The 26,980-nt window shown below is 43.2% G+C and overlaps 4 protein-coding genes across 6 annotated transcripts; 1 reads left to right on the top strand and 3 right to left on the bottom strand.

The window, feature by feature from the left end:
- On the bottom strand, nt 1-7,972 carry LOC100835212 (probable isoprenylcysteine alpha-carbonyl methylesterase ICMEL2). Of its 2 annotated transcripts, none has more exons than XM_024459605.1 (12): nt 7,828-7,972; nt 6,064-6,140; nt 5,788-5,857; nt 5,613-5,693; nt 5,452-5,526; nt 5,278-5,379; nt 4,683-4,820; nt 3,828-3,893; nt 3,603-3,743; nt 2,728-2,818; nt 1,267-1,428; nt 1-337 (listed from the first exon to the last, which is right to left on the bottom strand). In XM_024459605.1, the coding sequence occupies exons 1-11, from the start codon at nt 7,851-7,853 to the stop codon at nt 1,270-1,272; spliced, it is 1,026 nt and encodes a 341-aa protein (XP_024315373.1). In that variant the 5' UTR covers nt 7,854-7,972; the 3' UTR covers nt 1-337; nt 1,267-1,269. The 2 variants fall into 2 exon arrangements, with proteins under 2 accessions (XP_024315373.1, XP_003566932.2); XM_003566884.4 differs by lacking the exon at nt 7,828-7,972 and adding an exon at nt 7,171-7,732.
- Nucleotides 7,973-8,392: 420 nt separating this feature from the next.
- LOC100824692 (AAA-ATPase At3g50940) lies at nt 8,393-11,078 on the bottom strand. The gene is made up of 2 exons (XM_003569386.4): nt 9,789-11,078; nt 8,393-9,155 (listed from the first exon to the last, which is right to left on the bottom strand). Exons 1-2 carry the CDS (start codon nt 10,776-10,778, stop codon nt 8,574-8,576), a joined length of 1,572 nt encoding a protein of 523 aa, XP_003569434.1. The 5' UTR covers nt 10,779-11,078; the 3' UTR covers nt 8,393-8,573.
- Nucleotides 11,079-16,589: 5,511 nt separating this feature from the next.
- Nucleotides 16,590-22,583, top strand: LOC100824192. 2 transcript variants are annotated; one of them, XM_003569384.4, is made up of 9 exons: nt 16,590-16,847; nt 18,097-18,186; nt 18,286-18,368; nt 18,861-18,986; nt 19,081-19,201; nt 19,320-19,404; nt 19,899-20,012; nt 20,096-20,135; nt 22,155-22,583. In XM_003569384.4, exons 2-9 carry the CDS (start codon nt 18,099-18,101, stop codon nt 22,305-22,307), a joined length of 810 nt encoding a protein of 269 aa, XP_003569432.1. In that variant the 5' UTR covers nt 16,590-16,847; nt 18,097-18,098; the 3' UTR covers nt 22,308-22,583. The 2 variants fall into 2 exon arrangements, with proteins under 2 accessions (XP_003569432.1, XP_010232074.1); XM_010233772.3 differs by having other exon boundaries at nt 16,709-16,847; nt 18,075-18,186.
- Nucleotides 22,584-23,869: 1,286 nt separating this feature from the next.
- Nucleotides 23,870-26,774, bottom strand: LOC100823883 (HD domain-containing protein 2). The gene is made up of 9 exons (XM_010233771.3): nt 26,502-26,774; nt 26,104-26,228; nt 25,938-25,975; nt 25,634-25,744; nt 25,464-25,543; nt 24,857-24,893; nt 24,389-24,430; nt 24,216-24,291; nt 23,870-24,137 (listed from the first exon to the last, which is right to left on the bottom strand). Coding segments are annotated over exons 1-9 (783 nt in total). The 3' UTR covers nt 23,870-24,136.
- Nucleotides 26,775-26,980: the final 206 nt, after the last annotated feature.

Genomic DNA, 26,980 nt, shown 5'->3' with positions numbered 1-26,980 from the left:
TGAAGAGCAGCAAGCCGGCAGCAGTCAAAAACTGACAACGGCAGCAAGAGAAATGGAACTTGCATAGTGATTTCCATGATGCTATGAATATATATGAATCCCATCTTTCCCTTCCTCTGTCTCCTATGATGTCATTATCCTGCCTAGACAGGCCTTGATGGTGTGCTTAACCCCATGTGATGATATTACAAATAAGATGTATAGTTGTACCATCAGCTTCATCTTTTCCTGCTTTGATGTTTCAGTACACCCTGCCTTCTCCCTTTTTAGGTTTGGTGCTTTGTTCGGGTTCCATCAGGAAATATTGTAACACAAACACTGATCGCCCACAATTCACCTGAAAAAGGAAACAGACCAATCATGTCACAAAACAATAAGAGTACATGACAGGTGATCGTTACAATCAGACACAGGCACAATAAACAAAGAGAAAAATCAGTACACAGAAGTGTCACATAATCAAAATCGTTCGCCCTGAAAGCTTATGATGTCTTAAACAGAAGAGCCAAAACTGTGCACTTGCAATACCCTGATAAATTTGATACGGTTGCAAGAATATCCTTCTACAACAATTTCTAGATTAGCTAGACAGTAGTTTTCTAGTTTTATGTTCTACATAAATTACTACAGAACCAAGTAAAATCTCAACAATGTACTGAACATGTAAAGTAACCATTACAGAATACATACATGTTTCAGATTACGGAGCATTATACATTTCAAAGAAAAGGAAAGGCTGGCACAGCACATTCAGACTGCCACCATTCTTTTCTAAATGTCTTACCGAGATAACAGAATAAGCATAAGCACTAAACAGAAATATGCAACCAAATTTCCAGACCTTGGACTAGACGGAATTCTAAGCCAGTAATACGCTAAGACAACTTAGAAAGAAAAATGCATGCAGAAGAATGCAGTGCATACAAGCGGATGGAATTTAGGTTCTAAAAGACCTACTTAGCCATGAATTTAACTATCCAGGCTCACATAAGTTCAGGAAACCATCATAATTGATACGCTTTTCTATGTTCCTTTTTGTATATTGAATAACTAATTAATACTCCCTCCGATCGATAATAAGTGTCTTAGATTTTGTGCTAACTTAGTACAAAGTTGTACTAAATCGGAGACACTTATTATGGATTGGAGGGAGTAGAAAAAAATCTGACTCAATTTTAGTGGCATCTGAGAATAAGTAATGTTTTCTCAACTGAATGAACATCAAAAGAGCTTAAGGAGAAAGACTGAGATGTGAACAGCAATTACATATCAGAAGGGACTAATTCGACGGGCCAACTGCAATTGCCACTCAAAAACCAGGCGCCTTGGAGTGGGTGCTGAAGCTATATTTCGGCGTGTTGCATCATCAGTGTGAATAACAGACAAGACATCTTCAACCAAAGGATCCTTTCCACCCCTAAGAGGATCCTACAAAACGATTCAGATGAACAAGTTAGAATAAAACTCAGGAGACTAACAAGTCAACAACTATTAAAGCTTGTAACTAAGTGAGGTGTTCTAATCCCATGGCTGAATAAATTACACGCCAGTTACCAGTCTGGACTCTCGAGAGCTAGTTCCCCACATACTAACCAAACTACGAAAGTAAGGTTTCTAGCCAAGACGTGATAAGAGTATCTAATGGCAGAGATCATGAATCATGGTGGTATAATAACATTTGTGAACAAAGTACACATTTAGGGCAAGTTTTAAGATCCATCTCGAACATAATCCTCAAGCATAGACAATACCAGTTTCCCGTCAATGTTTTGATGGTTCCCTAACATTTCAGTTAGGAACTCTTCAGAAATCTAGCTCTTTGTAGGAAACATCAGATACACCAGTTTATCAAACATACCTATAACTAAAATAAATGTTTTTCCATCAAATAACTAGTTCACAATTTACTATAATTGCTATTCAGCCAAAACTAATCCATGTGGCTTAATTCAGATGAAATAAGCAATTCATTGGTATGGCAAGACATATTATGACCCTCATGGAGTTATGGGTGCCTCACCATGAAATCCTTGAATCACAACACCACCACAAGAAAACCCTCCAGAAAAATTGAGGCAAAGCTACAGGGTATATTTGGTTTGTGACCAAAACCTACCATACCATTTTTTCATTTATGACAAAATTTTGGTCCTTGTTTGGATGCTTGACGAGTTTTTGGCATGTTAATGCCCCTTTCCCCCCTTTGGATAATTTTTCTTCTCGTCATTGGCCAAATTATATGGCTAGCCAAATTTTTGGTAAGGGAAACATAGATGCTGGCTCAAACCAAACTGGCAAACACACATTCATTTTAGTCGATTTGCTAAGTCATCAGCCATGAGTGATAAATGAATAAAATTTGTTTATTTCTCCCCCACATAAAATAATGCAGAGGACGACATATTTGGTAGTAAGGGCATGTTTGTTTTGTGTCCAAAGCCTACCCTACCAATTTTTTGGTCATGACTAAAATTAGTAGGGTAAACAGAACAAACCCATATCAGCCTGTCAATATCCGTGAAGTATCCACCAAGTTTTATCAGTAAAGTTCATAAGCCGATTTGTGAAGGAATTCCTTTTTGTCTTAAAAAAAAGGGAGTTCTTAAGTAGGCAGGACACGAATTAAGTTGCAATTTACACATCCAAGCATTATGAGATACAAATAAGCTAGAACAGTAGAAAATATGACATAGAAAATTTATTCATTGTCAGATTCACATTTGTCACCTGTAAAAAGATATCAGTATGTGTTTTGCCTTCGTACAACAGTAACCTTGCTTGAGCACCAACTTGTTGAAGGACGTCTACAAAAGTTTGACTGCCAATCAAAGAAGCAGAGTAACTGGTATCATTTTTTTTTCAAGGAGAGCATAACTGGTATCATGAAACAAGGGAACATCATGCTAGTTGAAGAAGCAAACGATCAACAAATGATCCATCCAGACAACAGATGAACCTTATGCTAGTAACTTGGCGACCAGTCCATCCAACAATCCCCTAACTTATCAGTGTTTTGACAAATGTACTATCCTCAGGAATCTAATGAAGAGTGATTTTTTTTGCTATTGTTCCTATATACAAGAAACTTCTAAATGCTAACGTTCCGCTTTCCAGTCTGTATACAGTTTAAGTTAACAAGTTAGATTTCATGTTCAAGAATTACATTGATGCTAAAAGGAGAAATGCTAAAACCCTACAACTGTATTACGGAAGACTGGGACATTTAAGTTAAACAAGTTTGACCCTGCGGGCATGTCTCCCTATCCCAACTTGGCCTATTGCTTCATGCAATCCAACTAGAATACTTTTGTAGTCCTGTCAACTCACCACTAGCCACTAGGTTCTTTAGATCAGAAGAACATGCATTCGCTTAATTAAGAAGCTAAGGGAAGCATATTTTCATAGATTGTCGATTGAAGTGCAGATAGACTTGGAGTAGAAAGGATTTCCTTTTACCACAACAGCAACGAGGCATTCAGAAATTTTGGAGGTTAGGTAGGTACAGGTAGAAATAAAAAATGTATGCACCAATAACCCTAGCTTTGTTGCAGTTTGTCCCTGATTGTCTTAAATAAAAATATGCACAAGGCATATGAACGAACCTGGCAGATGATGGTATTGAATAATCGTCAGTCCCATGCATAAGAACAATAGGAGGCAGTAAAGCTATAGTCTGAGGACTAGACTCCTTGACAACAATTTCAGGAGAATAACGTGACAACGATTCCTCTCCATCCATTATGCTGAAACAGTAATCCAACATTTTCCTTGGTGTTAGTATCAGTTTGCTTTTAAATAAATGGAACAAAGCATAGTCATATTACTACCTGAGAAATATTGAACGATAAAGACCACGCTGATGGAAATGGTCGACCAAATTATAGATGTTGTATCTGCAAAAATAATGCTGTAACTTACCAATCCATACCCAGTATCTATCAGCATAAGTCCTCAGAACGGAAAAGATAAAATAAATATTGGAGGCAAAGGTTCAATTTTAGTGTGAATCTACAAACTCCAATGATACTATCCTGAAATCAAAAACTCCATATGATAAAAGGAAAGAATGGCATCCCCTTGGTAGGTTGGAAGCAACTTGGTTGCGCATATAGCGTGAATGCTGAATAAAATTAGAGTGATGAGCATTTGAGATAATAAATCATAAAGATACATATTGGATCATAGATAGTCGTTAATCATTCTGGTTTTAAACTGGAACTGGGTGAAGCACTTTGGTAGCGTTCCAAAATCTTGGGCCAAAAACTTCTATGGTGAATACTGTCACAGAAGAAAGCACCATTAAAGCAAGAGAATGACAGGCTATAAGATGGATAATTCAAGTATTCTATAAGACATCTCAGTTTTAAGACTAGTTCTCATGTGGTACGTTCGAATTAGTTCACATCTGGGGGAAAATTTCAGTGCATAGTTTTTGAATATGCAAAAAGGCAACCAAATGTTTACCAGGTAACTTACCAAATATGCCAAATTAAATATCGTCCACAGCAAACACTCAATATGCTGAGAACAACATAATATCTGACATTTGAGCTTTAAGGAGAGTTAAAAACAACCTAAAAAGCCATCACAGCTTACAGGAGTTCTGATGCTTGTACTAGTTCACAGAGTAGTCAAAACAGTCTTTCCACATAAAGCTAATCAAGAAGGGACCTAGATCTCACCCTCCAGATAAACCGAAGTATGCTTTGATTTGTGTAACACTCCAAGAAATGGGCTGTCCACTAGACTCTTTTACTGCCTGCTCCATGAGGGCACATGCTGCAATATGTGCTCCTGCTGACTGACCCATCAAGTAGATCCTACATAATTATCATAAATCCTAGTAGGTTATTCAAAGTTATGTCGACTGAATTACTGTGCATATGTACAAAACATAGTTACGGAAGAGAAGACTAAAGAGTTCTAACAAATTAAGCATGATAATAAATAGAGTAATGTAAAGATAGTCTGTCTGATACAAGGATATGTAAGTATTTATACAACTTAAGCTAGTACAAGGGGCCTATGTTCTAAGAAGTGTTCAGTGACAATCACGCAATTAAAGTGTTCAGTGACAATCACGCAATTAAAAGCCAATGTCAACTGTCCCGAGTGACTCATCAACAATTCGTGTCAAATCTAGGCGACAATCACGGGTTAACTAAATCACACATCTTCTTAAGAAAATGCCATGAATTGGCACCCAAACTTCACCTAAGAGAAAAGTACGACCCTTCCAAAGTAACCTTTGCAGAAATGAAATGGTTGTCATCTTACTGATTAGGATCACCTCCATAACTAGCGATGTTGTTACACACAAATGAAATTCCCTGAGAAGCATCAGCAACCATGTCGCTTATTGTTCCTTGGGGAAAATTTCTGAAAATGAGTGAATACACTGTCAAGAAAATAAAGAGTGAAAATAATGATAATTGTGATAATCATTGGCACCTGTAATCAATGCAAGCAACTATGATTCCTCTCTCAGCCAACCGCCTGCCAAGAAGGGCACCCCATGCTTTGTAACTGAAAATTTTGAGCAAGGTTGTGAACAAAGGAAGTCACAGCAATGGATTACTGCAATACCTTGTTGCAAAGCTATGAACACTCACCCAATAATCCAAGCCCCACCGGTTACAAAGGCCATCACTGGACAGGGTCTAGTGTTATCTTTGGGTATATACAAATCCAACCTGCACAGCGTAATTGTCATCAAACTCAAACAAACATAGGAATATCTTGTGGGTGGGTAGGTGGGGAGGGGAGGGGGGAGTTGGTTGATGTTACCTATTTCTTGGTTGTTCTCCATAAACTATACTTCTACGAACCTGACTTGAAAAGAAATAATAATATCCAACTGCAATGAGGAAATATTGCTTTCAGAATGCCATAGGGTACTGATGATATGATACTCTAATGAAACGAGTCAACAGTGTAGATTTAATTCGAGAAGACCTCACGAGAATCAGTAATGGAAAGGAATTATTCACCCACATACTCTGTTGTGCAAAAATAGGTAACAGCACAACCCATTAAAGTGGTAACAGGTAGGCTGCAATATACCTTGCAAAAAACCTGGCATAAGTAAAATCGCATATACTGCAAGGGCAAGAAGTTGTGTCATCCATCGGTAACCTAACCTGAATAACAACAAAAATTAGAAGAGATATGAAAATATCAACAATAGTTCTATTCATCGTCACATTCTGGCAAAAAGGGTGAAAATTGTCAATGACTCTTAACCTATCAAGATAAATAAAGTTCTGAAATTTGAACAACAGTGATTGTGAGAATCCGCATAGCTTCTGACTGCCATACTTCAAGCAATACATTAACATATTCCGTTTACTTTTCAATATTTGAAGCTATATCCTCTCAACCAAACAAACATAGGGATCATCCTCAAATCTAGAACCATTCCATTATATTCCACACTATTCCTTCAACCAAACAATACCTTGGTTGGCTGCAATCGTGGGTATATTAAAAGCCTATTTATGTTTCAGTAAGAGTAACTGCGAGACATTCCCAGACTGTATCTCGTGCAAACGATTTTAACTGCGCTAGGTGCATTGTCTGGTCAGTAATAGCTATATTGTTCTAGCCAAGATGTCAAACATGGTTCTGTGGCAAGAAAATAGCATTATTATATCAACAAAATTCACAAGGCATTTAAAGGCAATCGTGCCTCATGATTGCCTCCTCGCTCCATCTTTTGTTTTTAATGTTTGGTTAAGCCATCAATAAATCATGATCAATATGGCAGTTTCGAATAAACTAAAAATGGTGTCTTAATTTTATTCTATTTTTGCTTAACAAATGATGTTTTAGACAACAAAAACGAAGCCAGCACGGCAGGGAAACACGAAAAAAATGCTAAACATTCGTGTGGTCCCAAAACTTAATTGTAGTACATCTCACGGAATCGCATCATCAAACAGCCCCTGGTGTGGCTTCGCCTTTGCAACTCAACCATCTCAACGAATAGTCGAATACCAACCATAAGGAAAAACATAGGTTCTCGGTCCCTGCAGCATCAAAACCGTCGACACCGCACGTTTTACATCGCAGCATCCGCCCTCGACTGGTTGAATCACTACCTCATCCTCAATTTCTCATGGAGGTTTGGAAACAGGGCGGAAGAGCTACTGGCAAGGAATTCCGAATTACCCGAGGTACTGGAGTAGGGTGAAGGTGAGGCGCGTCACGAGGTACGTCTCGGAGGCGGCGTGGCCAACGTCATCGCGGAACGACGACTGCCTCCTGGGGCCACCCCAGCCTTGGGGCGCCGGGGACGCGGACTGCACAGGCGACGCGCGGCGGCGGCGGCCCGCGGAGTCGCTCCGCGCGAGGAGCGCGTCCGCCTCGCGCGCGTCGCCGCCGGAGGAAGGAGGCTGCATTGAGTGGCGAAGACTCGGGACGGTTCGTCGAGGGGTGGTGGTGGTGGGGAGATTCGAATTGGTCTGTGTGCCGTGGGATGGAGCGGGCAGAAGGAGGGAAGAGGAAGGGAGGCGCGAGGCGCTGGCTAAATAGGAGGAGAAGGAGGAGGAGTGCGAGTGCGTTGCGACGAGGGACGCGTGGGGGCGGCGAGCGCAGCATGGCCAAAATCCTCGGTTGCCTCCTTGCTTCGGCATCCTTCCGGGTTCCGGCGCCGGGCTTGTGCGGATTTGGGTTGGACAGGCGCTTTCGGTGTTTTGCGTCTCGTTTTGAAAAAGCCTTGTCGGATCGTTGTTGCTTCGAGGGTAAAGTTGGATACGACTAACCGGATGGTGATTTGTTCTTCACATGAGACTTCAATTATAATAAAAAAAAGCGTCACATACTCACATGAGGCTTGCAAGTTTTACCCTCATCGTGCGTTGTGCTCACAGCGCAGAGTATACATCGCTTCCGAAAAGATGTGTGCTCAGCTCAGTGATACACGCAAGGCTGCGGTGAGCCAATCACGCAATTCTCTCCAGTGTTTCAGCAGCACAAGAAATCACACCTCAGAATCTCTTTTGTTTTTCGAAAATAAAATGATAAGTCTAATAAACTCGAAAGAGTGTACCTAATGGCTCTCGCCGATGCAAGAGTCCGTGCATGGGCTAAAATGGTTGGTGAGTTGGGCGCCGCGTGGTAGGGCCGCACCGCGCAACAAGGGTGGTGCCAAAAACTGCGTATGATTTGTGGCGCAGGGGAATCTTTGCAGGTTCTTCTAGAGCTGGCTCCTTTGTTCTGCGGTCCACGGAGACAGCCCCCCGCGCGGAGTAGCTGGCTCTGGGCTGCGGCGGAGAACCGCCGTTGCCGTCCGCGTCCGGCAACGTGGGGCCGTGATACGTGTGACAGCGCCACGCGTTACAACCGAAGTGATTTTGGGAAGTGACACAACACGGCTGGCTCGCAGCTGTCGTACTCCTCGCCGGCCGATACACCAGGGCGTGTTCCGAGGGCCGGCCAACCCAGCATGTCCTTTTATTTACTTGCTACTAGTAGTATTTTCCATACTCCGCAACATCCATGGTTTACAATTTTCGAATTACCGTGGCAGAGTTGGTCAAGTTCGGTAGTGGAGTACGTTTTGAATCTTTTGTCTACCGCCGCCCCCGTCCTCGTCCATGCCGCCCTGTCCCTGATCCACGCCCCTGTCCTCGTCGCGAGGAACCGCCCATTTCCTCGCCAAGCACGGGCCGCCTGGCACTGGCAGCACCCACGCCGCCTCGACGGGGCGCCGGCGCCGGGGCCAAGCGACGCGGGCGCCGAGGCCCCCCTACGTGGAGCTTCTGCTTGACGTACCCGCCGGCGCCGTCTTCTTCCCCGGTGCCGGCCTTCCTGTCCCTCAGCAGCTTCGCGACCATCTCCACGGCGGCGTCGGCGGCGTCGGTCATGAGCAGCCTCTCCGCGACCTCGGCCGGCGCCACCTCCACCTCACGCAGCAGCGCCTCGATCTCCGGGAAGAGCGGGTGGTGGTCGTCAACGCCGTGGTAGTTGGCCGCGAGCTCCCTGAAGGCGACGAAGCCGCAGTAGCCCATGTGGATGTGCATGTCCATCCGGCCCGGACGGAGCAGCGCCGGGTCCAGCCGGTCCTTGTGGTTCGTGGTGAAGACGAGGATCCGCTCGTGCCCGCTGCTGGACCACAGGCCGTCCACCATGTTGAGCAGTCCCGACAGAGTGACCTGCATCGGCATCGCGCGCATGTTTACGGTGAGCGACAGCTGAATGAACTGACGATGACAAGCTAAGCATCGCATCTGGTCAGTTAAATTAAAGAAGCATGAGTCGTGCCCAGCTTTACGGTCCAAAAAAGCAATGAAGTGGTAACTGCTATTGTTGGACAAACAACAGTACAGTAGTTAAGGTACAGAGTTTTGACGGTGCCTAGTGTTGAGCGAGGGATGCGAGACCGTGACCTGCTTAGATGCTGTAAAAATTGTACTCCGAAGGACTAAAGCAAATAGTTTTATACTCCACGAAGTAGTCTGATTGTGCAATGTTCTCCTAAGAAAAATGATCGCGCAATGTTCTGATCTGCAAGCACATGCGTATGCACAACGCACTGCATGTGCGCACTTGCCAGATTTTATAAAAGCTTCGGTACAGAACGTTTCTTTATGAAGTGTCTTATGATGATTGTTGGCACTTGCATCACTTGCATGACTTTATTACCTTCATGCTCATGGAAAGCTTACCTTCTTCAAGAAGCAATCCAAAAAGATTGTGCTCAAAATGAGACGCTTTACTGTTTCGCATGTCGACTAAACTGTTGTAATTAACTTGCAGTATGCGTTGGATTAGTAGTAATAACTAACCTTGTGATTCTTGGACGCAGCCGGGGCCAGGCTGCTCCCATCGGAGCCTCCATCCCCTTCTCTCCGCGGCGCCGTCGCCAGAGCGCAGTCGACATCCTCCACCAGCAATATGGACCTGTTCTTCATCCGAATCAGCAGTTTCCTCAGCTCGGTGTTGTTCCTGACGCCACCGACATCCAGGTCATACACGTCGAAATGGAGGTGGTTGGAGATCGCGGCGACCAGGCTGGACTTGCCGGTGCCGGGCGGCCCGTGGATGAGGTACCCCCTCTTCCACGCCCTCCCCGTCTGCCGGTAGTACTCCTTCCGCGTCAAGAACCTGTCCAGGTCCTCCACCACGGCCTGCCGCAGCTCGGCGTCCATGGCCACCGTGGCCAGCGTGGAGGCGTTGCGGAGCCTCACGGCGCGCCACTTGCCCCACTCGTTGCTGTAGAGCCTGGGCTGCCTCTGCCCCTGCGACATGGCCTCGACGCGCGCCATGACGGCCGGCAGGTACGCGCCGAGCACCATGTCCTTGTGCTGCGCGTCGAAGCTGAGCTTGAACGCCTCGCGCGTGCCGCCGTCCTCCCCGCGCCTGCCCTGCTGCCTGCTGAGGCGCCACGTGAGCTTGGCCCCGCCGAAGACGTCGACGACGGCCGTGCCGGGGCGGAGGGCGAGCAGGACGCGCTGGTCCGCGCCGGACCCGCGCGGCAGGCTGGCCTTCATCAGCGGCACGGACGACGGCGCCGCGGCCAGGAGCGTGGAGACGTACGCCTTGGCCGCCAGGAAGACGCGGTTGTATAGGGCGCCGTCGAATTCCTCGATGAGCACGGCGTGGCGCCGGGCGGAGGCGGGGGGCAGGAGGAGCAGCGCGCCGAGGGACGTGCCCGCCGGGAGGAAGTCGGCGACAACCCGGCGCAGCAGCATGGCCGCACCCATGACGGACGCGGCCGCCGTCACGGCGCTCTTGTACCGCTCCAGCGCTTTGTTGTTTGGGGATGCCATGGCCATGGCGGCTAAGCTTTGGCTGAGACCAACCTGTCTGTTTCGATCGATCTAGCCAAGGGTTTGAGTTGTTGGAATGCAAGGTTGGTTCCGAACTTGGGATGTGGAGTTGGTGCTTCGTCAATCGATGTGCATGACGATCGGTGTATGCAATTGTTTTCTGCAGAGTAGTTTGGCTCCAGTTTTTGCTTTAAGGAGGGGATTAGTGGGTATTGACTCATTGACTTGGTGGCTGTTTCCTCCGTCCGTTCCTTTTCGTCCAAGCGTCGTGTACAGGCGTACAGAAAAGCCTCATTGTGACCACCAGGGCGGCCAAAAGTGCCGTGGCACCTGTTCTGACTTTTATAAAGAGGCAACTAGAGTTTGCCATGTCACGCTGAACTGACGGACCATCGTGCATAGACCTATGTTTAACTTACATCAAAGAGCAAACAACAACAGCTTGCTAGGAGAGCAACGTACTACATGTCCGATTGGACACCAAAGCAACATGGCAACTCATTTTAGTTTGGTTAGAACATCTTCAATGGGACATCCATGGAACTTCTGCAGAGTTGATTTTGACTAAGGCAAAGCACGGTTGAAGTGTCAGTTACTCTTCCACTGACATCTTGAGGCTTCAGAGTCTGTGTGGAGGTTTCTGTACGTGAGATCATGAACTTCGTCCTGAATTCCCCAAGCTGGTGTCAGGTGTTGAGTGTGTGTGGAGGGTAATAGTTGTTGCCGCTGCCTAGTTTTACAAAACGAAAGAGGTCGAGACTAACTCGGTGCTTTTGTTTCTGGGTTTGTTGCTCGATGCGATCTATTTAAGTTGTATTAACAGACACATGGTTTCCTTTAATGAAACCGGAGGGGGCTGCCCTCTGTTTGCCAAAAAAATCCCAAATTTTGCTCCTAAATGTCCTATTTTTGTCCGTTTGGGAAAGCAAGTGGACATGTGTCCGTCTCATCACCCAACAACGTCCTCCAAATTTCTCTCCCCAAAGCTTGCACGGGCTGCTAGTTAACCAAACTGATTTTCTAAACTGAATCCCATTATCTGAAGTGAAGCTTAAAAAATGCACTAGTTAAAATATGCAACTTCAAATTAAGCCAAAAACTACATCATGCATTATATGTATCATACGGACTATGAAAATGTAGGCAAATTTCTCACCATTAGGTGCGACGAAAGAAAAATTAATCAAGAAGGGGAGATTCCCATATATAGTAGTAGCAGCTAAACCTGAAGAAGATGAAGGAACTACAGTAAATACGTGGATGGATTGCTTTATCAACTAGGTGATTCCCCGCACTTTGTGGCGGACAATTTCTATTTGCACATATGGACGTGATGTTAGTAAACAAATGATAATAATATGATCAAATGCAAAAACAATATCAATATCACAGGCTAAACGGATTTATCATCCATAACATATATGCCGCAAAACGTAGATTAATTTTGATGTACATAAAAACTTCGGAGAACCGAAAAGAGAAGTTTCAAAAACCTGTATATTGAACATTCTTAAAAAGATCAACATACATATCATGAAAATATGGGTAATTGGTGAATTAATTATAAAAAAGTGAAGATGAAAAGTTTTAGGAGCTAAAATGTTGAATCGTCGAATGGGCCACCAAAATGTATTGCTAGTGGGGCTGCAACATATGCTATGTATGGTGATATAGACATTTTGCATGCACATGATTTGAATTAGTAGGAACCAATTTAATGATGTGGACATTTTGCATGTTGTGCTTAGTGGAGATCAATTTGATGATGCGGACACCTTGCATGTTCAGCTTGCAAATATAAATGACTTTTAGTAGGGATGAACATTATAGAGATTATAGATAAGAACTCTACCAATCCAGCTAGCTTCATTGCTCCAGAAATCACCATGTCTCACATAAGATAGCTTCAAATTTGGCCCACGGCTTGTAAACCCCAACCTCTGATGCATATAGGTCGCAGCGGCCGTTGACGACGAGTAGGCTCCTCCCTTTCAACTCACCAAGATGGAACTTGTCCTTGCCGACCTACGCGGCGCCCGCAACTTCACACTGCACATGAAGCGTCTCATCATCGAGCTCGTCCAGGTCACGGCCGCCAAGCTCGACCCCAACCCCACGGCCGCCTTGGCTGCGGATGGAGCATGGCGGCTAGCCTGCTAGGGCACGGGGAGGCAACAGGATGCGGCCTCCGTGTGCCGTCCATGGAGGCTGCGGCTAGGGCAATGAGGCGACGGGGTAATCGAGAATACTGGACGAAGGGAGCATGCTCGCCTGGGAAAAGGAAAAAAAAAGAGGAATTGGTGTGAGCCAGGGCGGACAAAGAGCTCAACCGGACACCCATTTCTCTCCCAAATTTGGGGCAACTTTGTGGGATATGACCGGTCATCTATGACATATTGTCCGTTTGGGGTAGCCCATTGGGAGTTGATTTTTGGGACAATATGTCCTTTTGTCCTAAATAAGACATTTGGGATATCTTTAGGATAGCTCATTGGAGATGCTCTTACAGAGCGTAGTACAATAATTTTAATATGTGTCGTAACACGTTGGATATGTCTTATTTGCTTTTGTTGGCCACCTTTTTTCTTTGGTCTACATGTTATTTACTCAATTCTTACAATCCTTGTGATTTTCTATTTGTTTGTCATATTTTTTATGACAATTGTGGTATACCTAAGATTATTTAGGGCAATACTAACCACGAAACGAGCGAGCTCTTTAAATGGGTAAGGTCATTTGTATCTGTTTCTTTTCATATCTTTCTAGTGGATCACAATTGGGGTTTGCTGCTAAAAATGACATCACAAGTCCTCAATTTTGTTGAGGTTCTTCATGCCACCTTTTTCTTTTGAGATGACTTCATGCTTTCCTCGTAGAAGGCCCTTTGGAACTACCTTTCTTATACTCCCTCCGTCCCATATTAAGTGACTCAAATTGCCCAAATATGAATGTATCTATACCTAAAAGGTGTCTAGATACATGTAAGGCTTTGTTTGGATGTAGATATTGGGAAGCAAGGAATTGAATTGGGCTGGAAGTCCAATTCAACAAGGAATCTGAATTGAACCTTAATTCCAATTTCATTGGTTGCTCATTGAATTGGCTCATGGGATTCAAGGAGGGCACCAATTCCAATTCATGTTTGGATGGACAAAGTGAGGAATTGCACATGTATATTAGTATGAAGCTTTAACTTTTCTATACATCTTTCAAAATAAAAATACGCTATAACAATTATAGGAATTCTGATTCATCATCTCGGAGAGTTACATGGATCACAACCGGACTGAAAATTATACACATAAAAATGTAGAAAAAAGGAGCCTGTACCGCAATGACTTGGGGTGAAAATGACCCAAATGTATAACTTGGATGCCACTGATTATATTATAAACAAATGGAAACTGTGAAGAACAATTACACGATAGAATATAGATGCATGAAAGAGGAAATTACACTGCAGGTCCATGAACTTGGCAGCAATGTTCAGTTTCATTCATTAGCTTGGAAACTGTTCAAATGACTCACTAAACTTGGCAGCTTTGTTCATTTTAGTCCAAATGGCCAAAATCAGATGAAATTCGGCCACGCTGGCATGTGTCGTGGACCACTGGACCTGGCCGGCGTGTGAGGGGGCTTTTCACAATTTTTTGGTTATGGACCTTTTCTGTTTAACCCCCTCGAATCTCTAGAATGGGGAGACGCTGCCCTCGCCGGTGAACCCACTTCGGGCCGGCATACGTGGTGTCCATGTGAATGGCTCCGTCGATGGGTTCGGCGGCGTCTACTCGAACGGCCCGACCCACGTCACATGCCATCATGACCGAATTTTGCCCGAATCTGGCCATTTGGACTAAAATGAGTAAAGCTGTCAAGTTTAGTGAGTCATTTTAGAAGTTTTCAAGTTAATGGATGAAACTGAACATCGCTGTCAAGTTCATGGACCCGTGGTGTAATTTCCTATGCATGAAAACTGCTATTCCAACATGTGAACCACAAAACTGAACGATGATCTTCAGCAACAAAAATTGCCACCATGTTGGCCCAAGAAATCACCCATTTATATGACTAGGAAGCAATATGCTACTGAAGTACTGATCAATCAGACAGACTGACAGAGGAGCTCACAGAACAACCTGAAAAAATAACGAAATAGAACGGTAAGATCTGCCCAAGAAATTGGGGATTAGTAGTAAACTGAAAATTAGGGTTCTTGTGCTCCTCCATTGGAGGGGACTGAAAGAGGAAAGGGCTAGGAGAATCCGGCCATGGGAGGAAATAAGGAGGAGAGGTCGAAGGGGATGCGGCCAAGGCGAGAAGGGGAACTCAAGCGGCGGCGAACCTCTATGCGTAGGGAGGTTGGGGGCGAGAGGGGGATGGGGCAAGGCGCACGGCCGCACGGGTGGGTCTTCGGCCGTTGGGCTCAGGCGGCGGCGGATCTCTGCAGGGGGATGATGCGAGATGGGGCGCTCAGGCGGCGACGGAGGCTCTCCGCGGAGAGAGGTGGTGACAACGGACTTCTGCCTGCAAGGAGGAGCGGGGGTGGCGGACCTTCGACGCGAGGAAGAGGTGGCGGCGCCGGAGCTCAGCGTGCGTGCTGGGAGGAGGGCCGGTCGGAGCTCTGCGTGCGTGCTGGGACTAACCTGCGCCACCGGCAACCTCCCGCCTCCTCCCGCTGGTTTGGGTCTTTCTGTTCTCCTTTCTTTCTTTGAGGGAGGCTGAACCGGTAAGTTGCTTTGCGGGATGAGCGTGGGGCCAAATTCTGCCCAATACGGAGCGAGGGAGCTCCGAATTGACTTGTGAAGCGAGAGCGTCTCCGCGATACCGTTTGGAATCGTGGGCGAATTCTACGGGTGAATCCTATAAACATCCAAACGCTGGAATTGAAGGCTGTCTAATTCCAATTCCCAATTCCATGCCTGAATACATACATCCAGACGTAGTGTAATAGAAAGTCACTTAATATGGGACGGAGGGAGTACTTAGTTAGTGTTTTATTTCTTTTCTTTCATTTATCTATGCACAAGGTCAATGGCGATAATGTTTTGTTGGTCATTTTTCGTGGCTCATGAATACCCAGCTGTTGGTGGGTTGGTATGTTTCACTAGTCAAGACATGTATAATATCTTGTGTGATGCTTAAAATATCCAACAACTTATCATACAAATATTTTAATAGGTTGTATGTTGGTTGTCCAATGAGATGTGAGAAAATTACATGTTGTCTCCTCTCACATTAAAATATATGGTGTGACTATTTTTCAGTCGTCTGTTTTTTAAGCAAATGATTTTAAATCGCAGTCGACGTATCATGGCCGTTATATTAAGATCTGAATGTCATCTCCACACTCCAATCTCTCACATGCTGTCGTTGGATTCGGTCAATCACTCGACTGATTCCTAACTAAAAATCAGACAACTTCTCAATAGCAAAATCGTAAATGTATCATGCAAATTTGACAACACTACTCCCTCCCATTTCATATTAAACGACAAAATATTAATATTTTTTGGGTATAAATAAATCTACATTTAAACGAATTTGAGCGAGACGACAGAGGAAGTATTCTACAGATATTGAAAACTCAAGAAGCATCCTTCGGATAGATCTGGTGCGGTTGCTTTCGCTGCTCCCTGCCCGAACTTTCCCTTCCCTTCGTTTTATCCTCTCGCTTCCGGGAATCTTGCCACCACAGAAACCCCCAATTTTGCGATCTCGCCCCTGAACCGTCAATCCATAATCGCGGGGCCCCTCGGTCGCTTTCGGTGACGCGTGGGTTAGTGGGCGTTCGTCATAACGAGATAACAATCGGTCTGCATTGCAAAACAAAAATCAGAGCTGCTGTCAGAAAAAGAAAAATCAGAGCCGAGAGAGGACGGAAAGGAAAGGAGGCGATACTGAAACAAGTCAGTCAGTCTTCTCCCTCTGTCTCTGTGCTGCTGCGTGCGCCTTTGCGTCGGAGATTGCCAAGTTTAGATTCGAGGAGGAGTACTAGGGCTCTCCCTCTCCTTGCCGGGGTCGTATCGGAACCAGTGATTGTCTCCATTCCAAGCGGGCCAAGATTATTTTACGCAGGTTAGGTTTTACCCCTGCTGCTCATTACTACTAGTATCTCCCTTCGTGTTCTGCAACTTCTTGTTCTGTAGTTGAGCAGTACTTCGTTTGACTTTGCTAATTCGCAAACCCGATTTGTCTCCCCGCAATGCGCACAACCTCACCTCTTGCTGCCGCGCCCGCCACATAAGCCTGAAGGAAGCAAAAAAGTTTCAGTTTTGTTGTAAGATGAAGACGATGAGGATGTGGGAGGGGAATCTTGACCGAAATTGCAGGGTCGAGTGCTGTAATACTAAGCCGTGCCTAATTTCTCAAGGGATTGGTCAGGGACTCTCAAGATTCTCACTTCTCTGCGCTTTACTCTTCCTCTTTGGCCGGTTTTGAGCCTGTGGAGAAGGAACTTGAGATTTGTCCCTTTCTTTTGCTGAATTAATTCAGCGCAGTCTTGCCTCAGCGATATTTTTCCGAGCTAACTCTAGCTGTAGCTCGCTCGCTCTTCAAATTGTCCAGTACAAAACCGCAGCCGCTGAAATTGAATGTTTTCCAATTTGATTTCATTCGTTGAAAATGTGTCCTATAGATAGTCCAGCTAACTAGCTCTGCATGGGAGTTGGGTGTGACTTTTTTTTTTTGCGGGGGGGAGTTGGGTGTGACTGACTGACTGTACATCCTTGCAACATATTGTTGAAGCAAACATATTGTCATTTTGTGAAATCAAACATTTCAGCAAGAGAGTAGAATTTCTGTTTTTGCTCTGTTAGTGCCTGTTTGAGTGATTCTGATACGTGCCATTTTGACTATGTGACTTCTGTCAGTGTGCTAGTTAGAACATTGTATATACTATTATGAAAAATGTAAATGGAAATGAATGGATTAAAATATGGCAATATGAAACAGTGAGCAGGGTCAATTAATTAAAGTTTTATAGTAGCGTTTTAGTATTAGTTTTAGGACTATGTGACTGTAAATCAGTGTATCACACATTTTCTCTACGAAACTTAGGATGAACCTTTACGGCAACATTTTCTGTATATCTAGTTTCTTTCAATCAAGTCAAGTCATTGATATCCAATGTTATTTTACACAAACCTCCTTACTTTTTAAACATGCTATTGATGTTAAAGCTGTGATGTTGATTGGCTTAATATAATTTTTCTATCTCCTTTCCCCGGTCTATTTTTATTTGGATATGCATACCGTGGTTCTATGAGGCCTTAGGTTTGTTTCTTATGCCGAGTTTGGTTATAGGATCCTGATTTTGTTTTTGAAGGAATGTCATCAGCCAGCTCTTCTCAGCTCCCAGCGCCATCGGAGGGGGAATCTACAACAGCTAATGATAATGCAAGACCTCATGATCCAGGTGATAATAAGCATATTGTTGTGTCTCTCTACAGTGGACACCTTATTTGTATTTTGTAGCCTTTCTCATCTGACAATTTGATCTCCATGAATTTCATAGGGACTGATTCTGCTGGACCAGCAAGAAGCAGACTTTCATTGCAGTTGGATAAGCGGTCGTTACATTTTTCTGTTAATGCTTGGGTAAATGTCTGAACATAGATTTTTTGTCAGCAATTACTGTATCACATGGTATTTTTCTGTAGTTGAAACAAATCCTTTCTGAAGATCTTAGTATTGTCTCAATTGATGCATGTGTTGGAGTGCCAGATCCATCTCAATTTGCTTCTCCACCAGATAACAATGTTTAAGCATAGTTGAACAGAGTGTCAAACAGCAGCTAAGTTGTGGAAGTGATATCAATCAGATGAACTGCTAGTCCAAGGATATTTTAATTTAGCCAACCCTGCAAGCTGGCATTCATGAGAATACTTTCATCTAAACCCCTCTTTTTCCTAATGGAGTTTAGTTTCAAAATTCCTCATAAATAAATGGATGGTCAGTATTAATTGATCATATTATATTACAACAGTAAGCAAGCAATGAGGCAGTTTTTTCTTTGTTGATATCTGCGAAATAATTTAGCTAATAAATAGTCGCTTATCTTTATCATACATGTTTTTCTTTTTCCAACAGGTTCTTATTGTTGCGTTGATTGGCATCCTTCCACTGGCAACCCAGCAACTGCAATACAAGGGATATCGTTTGTCACTTCTTGGCACAACCTGTACCACAGGTTATGCTTTATTTGCTCTTTATGGGGTCGGTAACATGAAACTGAGAACTGTAATTGCTATTTTACTATTAGCACTTAGACATCTTGCAGAAATTAATTACCATTTCCCCTTCCTGTCAGCTACCCGGAGCAGGAAACACACAGGCTGTTCAGGTCTGGTGTCACCATGTAACTTCATCGAAGGATTTTATACCATTCATGTACTGCCTTATGTTTGTTACGTCTAAACTACACTTTAAGCGTAAGCATATGAAGTATTTATCTTCATTTATTTATCTTCTGTATGAAATTCCGTGTTACTACCCAGTACCCATACATCTCATTTTCTGTATGCATGATGAGATACACTTTTCTGGCAGTTGTTTTGGTACCGGTAATTTGTTGGGCACTCGAACATGTGGCCAGATTTCTACGGCGCCATTTTACTAATTCCTCTCTGTACAGGTAAATAAACTTGACAGATTTGTAGCAACAAAATGTCTTGCTGACTATGCATATCAATGCATGCTATTCATCATTTACGTTGCTGTCTGCTTCTTTTGTTGTTACTTCCATCTATCTGGGTTTGCAACCTAAATGTGTCATAATGGTGCTCTCCATGGCCTTTCCATGGTACTACGAACAGAACAGTTGAGAAAACCCTAATCCATGCATATAAAACATAAAACAGAAATGATCGTGAGGTTTTTGGGTCCAGTGATCCAGTCTCCCTCATAAACTGGATACGTTCTTTTTCTGCTTAATGAATAGCCAGAACTCCTGATGGTTACCTGAAAAAGGAACATAAATGATTTATTCGTATGAAAATTTGCATGGTAACAAGCTGATAAAAACAGAGTGATCATTTTCTGTGAACTGAATGCTCCTAACGGCTTGCAATATTTTTATTGTTGAACATGATGGTACATGATTATAACAATTTTGTTGTTAATTTGCAGGGCATACTTGGAGCCACTTTGTACATGGGTTGAGACAAACACAACTGCAGTAAACTTTCTGTGTGCAAATGCAGAGATTTTGTTGGGCTTTCTTTTGATCTTATCCCTGTTCTCGTCAGTAGATCCTAGCCTTGTTAATTTCTCATTTCCCCTCCTCCACTTAATTCCAAGTTCTTACTGTTTTTTTACTTGTGCAGGAAAAAACGTAATGCTATGCAAACATTCATGTACTGGCAGGTTAGTTTATAATAAACATTGATTTGCTTCTCCTAATGATCTACTTCTTGTTTACTATAAACTGAAATGTTGACTTTCTCACATATTACACCATGGTCTGTAAAATCACAATAGTAGTGTTCAATCCTCGTCATGGCTGACCCCGATTGACGTATAAGTTTTGACCATAACAAGTGCTCACTGAATTTGACAACAAACTAGAAACGTACTCCCTCCGTCTCATATTAAGTGACTCAAATTTGCCCAAATATGGATGTATCTATACTCAAAAAGCATCTAGATACATGTAATATTTCGTCACTTAATATGGGACAGAGGGAGTATCACTTAATTTTGTAGCTCATTCCTAAAGACCTGCATAACACCAATATTGGTATAGACGTGGTAGCTTGCTATGATACTGCTATACTGGCCTGGACCTCAAGAGGGGCAGTGGCGCCATGGCCGCAGCTATGCCTCAGGCTCAGGGAGGACCCAAAGGAAGGAGATTCTGGATTAGATTGGTTTATTTCTTGTTTGGTTATTCCTCATGTGCAAGTCCTTCTATACAGGAGAGACGGATTACATGAAATCCTAACAACAGGAAACTATTGGATCAATGGGCCATTCCATTCTTCTTTATTGAAAGCAGGACAACCCTGTCCTTTTGAGGTTCTTGAAACGAAGGAAAATATTCAATCAATTGTTAATTGAGAGGCAACAACAACAACTAAGCCTTTTGTCCCAAGCAAGTTGGGGTAGGCTCAATTGTTAATTGAGAGGAAATAACTAAAATAGAACAGCTCTACCTTGTGCTAAGGCATGTCTCCTGTTGCCTATGCTCCTGGAGCCTGGGCTTTGAGCAGCTCATGTATGGGTGCATGCATGACAAATATAATCTCCAATGGCTTGATGGCTCTCAGTAATCTCAAGAGAGCAGCAAAGCAAATGCTCCAATGGCTGCACCAAGCCACCAACTGAGTAAACGCTACTATATTCCATTTTCATTTAGAAAAGGATCTAGGCAACGATCGTTTCTTCTTCTATTGTGTTGAGCTCAGTTGCCGGGTTGGTCCTACAATAAGGACATGCCTTTTGTTCTGCAAGTTGTAAAGCTAGGAATTAGTAACCCCAGCATCTTAGGATGCAAAACTCCTGCTTGTTAATAAAGCTAGACAATGTTTTTTGGTCTAAATAATTGTTGCTTCTGCATGGCTAACCTGGTACTGTCAGCTACCTTTTAGAATATATATATCCCTCCTAATATAAGAAGTACTCCCTCCGTCCCGTAGTTCTTGTCGAAATATTACATGTATCTAGACGCTTTTTAGGAATAGATACATCCATTTTTGGGCAAATTTGAGACAAGAATTATGGGACGGAGGGAGTACGAGTTAAGGTTTGACAGAAACCATCTTTGCTATTAATTTAATCTAATTGCTCAAGAATTAAGTTGAATATCTAAAAATTATGCATATTGCACATTTAATTCCTTAACAACCCCATATGACTAACCTATACTACAACACAACCCATTTTTATATTATGAAGAATTGCAGAACCTATCTCTTATTCCTTAGTCATGACACCATGATTACTAACCTTATTCGCATCCACATACGATGTATTGTTATGACATATTGTAACGGTTTATCTAGCTAATATTATTAAACATAATACTAAGTTCAAAAATAGTCCGAAGGGAAGGAGAGTTTGAAATCTGCTGGCAGTATATTTTGGGAGAACTATTTTATATGCTGGAGAACGCGCGTTTGCCGTGCACATTTGCTAGTTTCAAGAAGCATTGTAGTGTTTGTTTGCTTAGTCCAAGTCGCACATTTGCACATGCACATTTGCTAGTTTCAAGAAGCATCAGTGTTTGTTTGCTTAGTCCAAGTAACACTTGTTTGTTTAAGGACAACTATGAATTTGCGTGATCTGTTGCTTTTATCTGTGACTATCGACGTTATTACTACTATGTATCAATAGAGACAACGTCTCAGCATATTCCAATCTCACTCTGGTTATCTGGCATTGCAGTTGCTGAAGCTCATGTATCACTCTCCTTTCACTGCTGGTTACCACAGAGCTATCTGGCTTAAAATTGGCCGAACAGTTAACCCCTACATCCACAGTTACACCCCTTTTCTTCATGACCCAATAAACGCTGGCATAAGATGGTGGTTCAGGTAGGATGGTTATGGCTCCAACACCATTTAAAGGAATATAAATGTTTTTGGTGATGTTTTACAGTTTAACCCAACGATAATCTTTGTTTAGCAAGGGGAGCTTTTGTGAGTGACCTGTTATAACTCCTTTTTTGTGACATTGAGCTGATGATAATTTTTAGTTAGTGATCAGGAACTCCTGGAACTTTGCCCGTGATTGTAGAACTTAGTCAAGATCTCAGGCTGTGATCTGTTTGCCATGAAGTGAAAATTGGGAAGTGATTTCTATTGTTTAACCGAATCCTGTGTTCACCTCTTGTGGAATCCCTTTTGGTTTTTGAAGAAGAGAGTACAACATACAACCCTCCAATTTCTATTATAAGAAATGAAGTAAGACATAGTTCAATCGGAAAAACGAGTACAGGCTAGCAGAAGTTGGAAGCTTGGATAGAGACTCTCATGGCCAAGCCCATCCTGAAGGTCTCATCTGACTACAGGAAACAGGATAAGTTCCAGAAAGCAACTCATTTTAACTCTTTCTCCGAGAGATGCGAAAGATAAGATTTATTTTCTGACATGTTTGAAGTTATGGTAGAAATGAGACTCATACTTGGGCCTGTAGGCTTGGAACTTTGTGGAACCCAAAATTTACCTGGCCAACAAATCTGGACAGCTACTGACATAGAAGTTGATCAACATCGAGGTACTAATTCCGAAATCAGAAGCACAATTAATTACTTGCCGTCATAGCCTCATAGGCAACCACAATGTTTAGACTGTTCGAACAGTCCAAACTTTGCCGTGCAAGAAGAGGTCTAAATGTGTAGATTTGCAATTTTGATGCACGTTATAGATGCTCTTAGGATTCATCAACCCCGCAAGAGTTGATTATTCTTGGGGTGTTTTCATCATCTATAAAACAAAAAAAGGGGTCAGAATTCTCTCTTTCAACACTTCAATATTTGTTTTTACTGGATAAGAATTCCATGTCGCTGTTTGAGATGTTGAAAGCTTCACGTGTTTCAGTAGAAAGCTGATTTGTTCTTGGGGGAAAGCTTGATTTGAAGAAACTGGAAGCTCATGCGGTCCAGCAGAAAGTTTGAATATATTGTGGGAAGCTTGGTTATGAAGAAAATGAATCTTCAGTAGGTTGGTCGAAAGTTTATCATGTTCTTGTAGAAAGTTTTGTGTTACGAAGTTAGAAGCTTACTAAATTTGTTGAAATGTGTCGCCTGATCAAAATGCAGCAGGTGGCGCTAATGTTACTGTGAGCGTGAGGGAAGAAGCTTCCAGGGGTTTATCTAGAAGATAGGCCGCACTATCCTTAAATTAGCAACCCCAAAAGGGTAACTGTAATGACTAACGATTGCTATCTAACAATGTGTGAGACCAGCAAGAGAGTCAAAAACACATTTCTCTAACGACTAGTGAAGATTGAAGATTAAGAATCTTCTGCTAATGCTTTAAAAAAATCTTCTGCTAATTGTGCATTTCCGTTGCAACTTAATCATCATGATTGATGATTCCTTGCCTAACTTTCGCAGCATCAAATATCAAACAAAAAATTAGAGTGACATGGCAGAGAGCTGCAAGAGAGATCACCCTTAGACTGAAGGGCGTTAATCCTCTTTATTGCGCCAGTGAACAAAAGGCATGTCTTCCCTGGATCCCTTACCAGTATACATAATAATGTTCAGAACGTACTATTCTCAGTAAAAATTTCAGCCCACTGAGCTCTCTAACCAAACCTAGATCGAAGAGTTTTCGTCAATGCTCTGCCCGTTATTGCCTGCCAACCTTTGGTATCTGCGGCAATAGGTTAAGATTGCCTTGAAGTTGACTTGAATCTGGAGGTCTGCGATTCATCACACCAGCCATGTCAGGAAATTTCAGTAGAAGCTGTGTAAAGAAATCAAACATGAAGCGCCCGTACTACTGTCCGCATCCCTTGGTTCTCCTCGAATTCACTTCAGCAGCCCAGCTCTTGCCAATCTCTGTTTGGAACTTCCCTGTAATAGCATGTTTAAAAAGTATTATTTAACAAAAGGAGAACCTACATTTTTGTGTGCCTTCAATGGCAATTGCAACAATGATTAATCACACTACCAGCAGTTGAGAGAAAGAACTCATCTAGCACTTTGCCATGCTCTGCAAATTTTCAAGATGGAGAGTCAGCATAAATGGATTAGCACATCACATATGTACAGGAGAGAAAGATGGCAACATATGCAGGTAGGAAAGTAAGAATGATTCATTGCATGGTGCCGGTGCCTGAAGCAAAAAAAAAGGTAGCATGAAGCAAGTAGTTTGATGTTATTAGCAACCAATTCCAAAGTATGAGCTTTCCAAAACCAGGTATATATTAGTTTTGCTAGGCATTACTATTAGCAGTAGCAGAGGATTACAAAAGGTGTAGTGAGAACATGATGATTTTGATGCATGTTATTCCTCATGCAGGTCGTTTCAGACTAAAGAGCCAATTTACACTAGGCATCATACAGGACAACTATTTGAAATGACTAAGCAGTTCATTGTTTGTATGCATGAAAATCAAATACAACAAAAGGTTAATACCTTTCTCATATTCCAATGCTTGAAGGATCATTTCCACCTGAAACAAAAATAAATACGGAACAGGTGAAATCCACTGAACCAAACAGTACATAGGAAAAAGAAATGTAGAACAGAGTAAACCATAATAAGACATATGAACAATACATTGCATGAAACACCGTTTATGCAACAATAATATTAATATCTATGAACTTATATGCTTCAAAGTCTTAGAACTTGGCATATCTCTAAGAAATCCAAGAGGTAAGATTGTGCACTCCTTAGGACCTACTGAACGATTTAAGCTGTGACTCAGCCAATAGGCTATTCATCATAAAGAACAAAATCTTTGTATACTTATTTCAATGTCAATGCAAGCTCAGAGAAAAAACACAATGAATAACCAGTTTATATATAAGTGTTTGTGTAAGAAGTAGTAACAAGTTCATGAGTAGTGCATTCTCCACCAAACTTGAAAATATTTTGTATTGTGTCCAAACTAAGAAAACTTGTATCAATAAAAAATGATAACCCTGATATATACTAGAAATTAGACAACATGCAAGTCAAATCAAATCAATATACATTAGAAAAAGTGGAAAGATGTTCAAAGTAACATCATGCTTACTTTATCAAAATCCTTTACAAGATTGGCTTCAACAGAAGAGTTATTTTCGTATTCTTCCCACAGCGCCTTAATCTCCTCAGCTAAAAAATAGCAAATTGCAGTGATGGTAACAAATTGTTATTGAACATTCCTTAATGAACAGAAATTCCATGTCCACAATGGAGAAATACCTGTTGGTCCACCACCAAGAACTTCACACATTTCATCTAGAGCTTCTTGTTCACGCCTACTTTTTTCTGCTTTAGGTATGCCGTCAGACGGAGTGATGTCGCCAACAATAGCTGTTAATAAAATAAAGTGGGTATTGTCAAATAGTGCTTGGATGAAAACTGAGATGCTAAGAAAAGAGTGGATACAGAGCCCGACATGACAACAATACAGAGCCGACAGGATCCAGCACACATAACCAATAAGTGCACATAGCAGGCATCTAGGTAAAAACATCCGTAAGTAATAGTACGTTTTTTGGCCTACCTTCAGCAATGTCATGAACGATGGCTATTTTGATACACCTGTTTCAAGAAAAATGTGCGGTTCATTATTGATGGGAAGGAAGCCTAAAATTGATACTCTTCCAATGTGAATCTTAAAAGGAAATAACTGAGAAAAATAGGCACTTTGTACGATGAGAGAAGCTAACCTTTCTCGATTTACAGCAGGTAGGTCATCAGCTATCAAAGCCATCAGGGCCATACGATACATGTGGTCAGCAATAGATTCGGGACCTTTTATGCTATGATTTATCCACCCTTTCCTTTTAGTGGTCTGTGGCATAGAACAAGAACGAGGGAACAATGCAATAAGCGTCAGAATCATGTGATATGATAGGCATGAAGTCATGAAAACTCAAACCAAATCCATGTTCATACACCACATAATGAAGTTGTTAGCTGGGCGCCCATACTTGAGACTTTTCAATGATCCACCGTTTCAACATATCCATTCTCTATAGCGAAATTGTATATCTTTGCACTCCTTCGCATCGCATGGGACGTATTAAATGGAGATCAACTACGAGCGAGCATCCGCGTTGTGTACCTTGAGGCTATGGCAGAGGGTGAGGAAATCTATGGCCGAGGAGGCCGACGAAGCCGGGGAGGGCGCCGGCGAGGGTGGCGAAGCCGCCGCGGCGTCTGCCGGTGCCGGCGGACGCCTGGGCACGGGCGATCCGCCGGTTCCAGGACTCCCGGAGACGGCGCAGAGCCCAGGCGCGAGGCGTCGCGGCGCGCGCTCGACAGGGAGGATACGCGGCGGCGAGCGGCGGAGGAGACCGCGCGCGGGAGGGGCGGGCAGCCGCGAGCTCACGGCCATCGGAGGGAGAGCGGAACGACGCTCGGAGCCGTTGGGTTGTCGCTTGTGGTGGGGAGCGGAAGGCTAGGGATCAATGAGAGAGGCGCAGCGGCGGCGGCGGCTTTGCCTTGCCTTCCTCTTCCTCTTCTGCTGGTGTGTCCTTTCCTCGCCTCTCCCTGCTTCTGTGGAACAGGGCAGGCGGGGTTTGTGGGTAGGTGCGCAACAAC

Source organism: Brachypodium distachyon, chromosome 2, assembly GCF_000005505.3.
Source record: "Brachypodium distachyon strain Bd21 chromosome 2, Brachypodium_distachyon_v3.0, whole genome shotgun sequence".
NCBI lineage: Eukaryota > Viridiplantae > Streptophyta > Magnoliopsida > Poales > Poaceae > Brachypodium > Brachypodium distachyon.
Note: the sequence above shows the minus strand (reverse complement) of the source record. Positions and strands in the feature narration are given on the sequence as shown.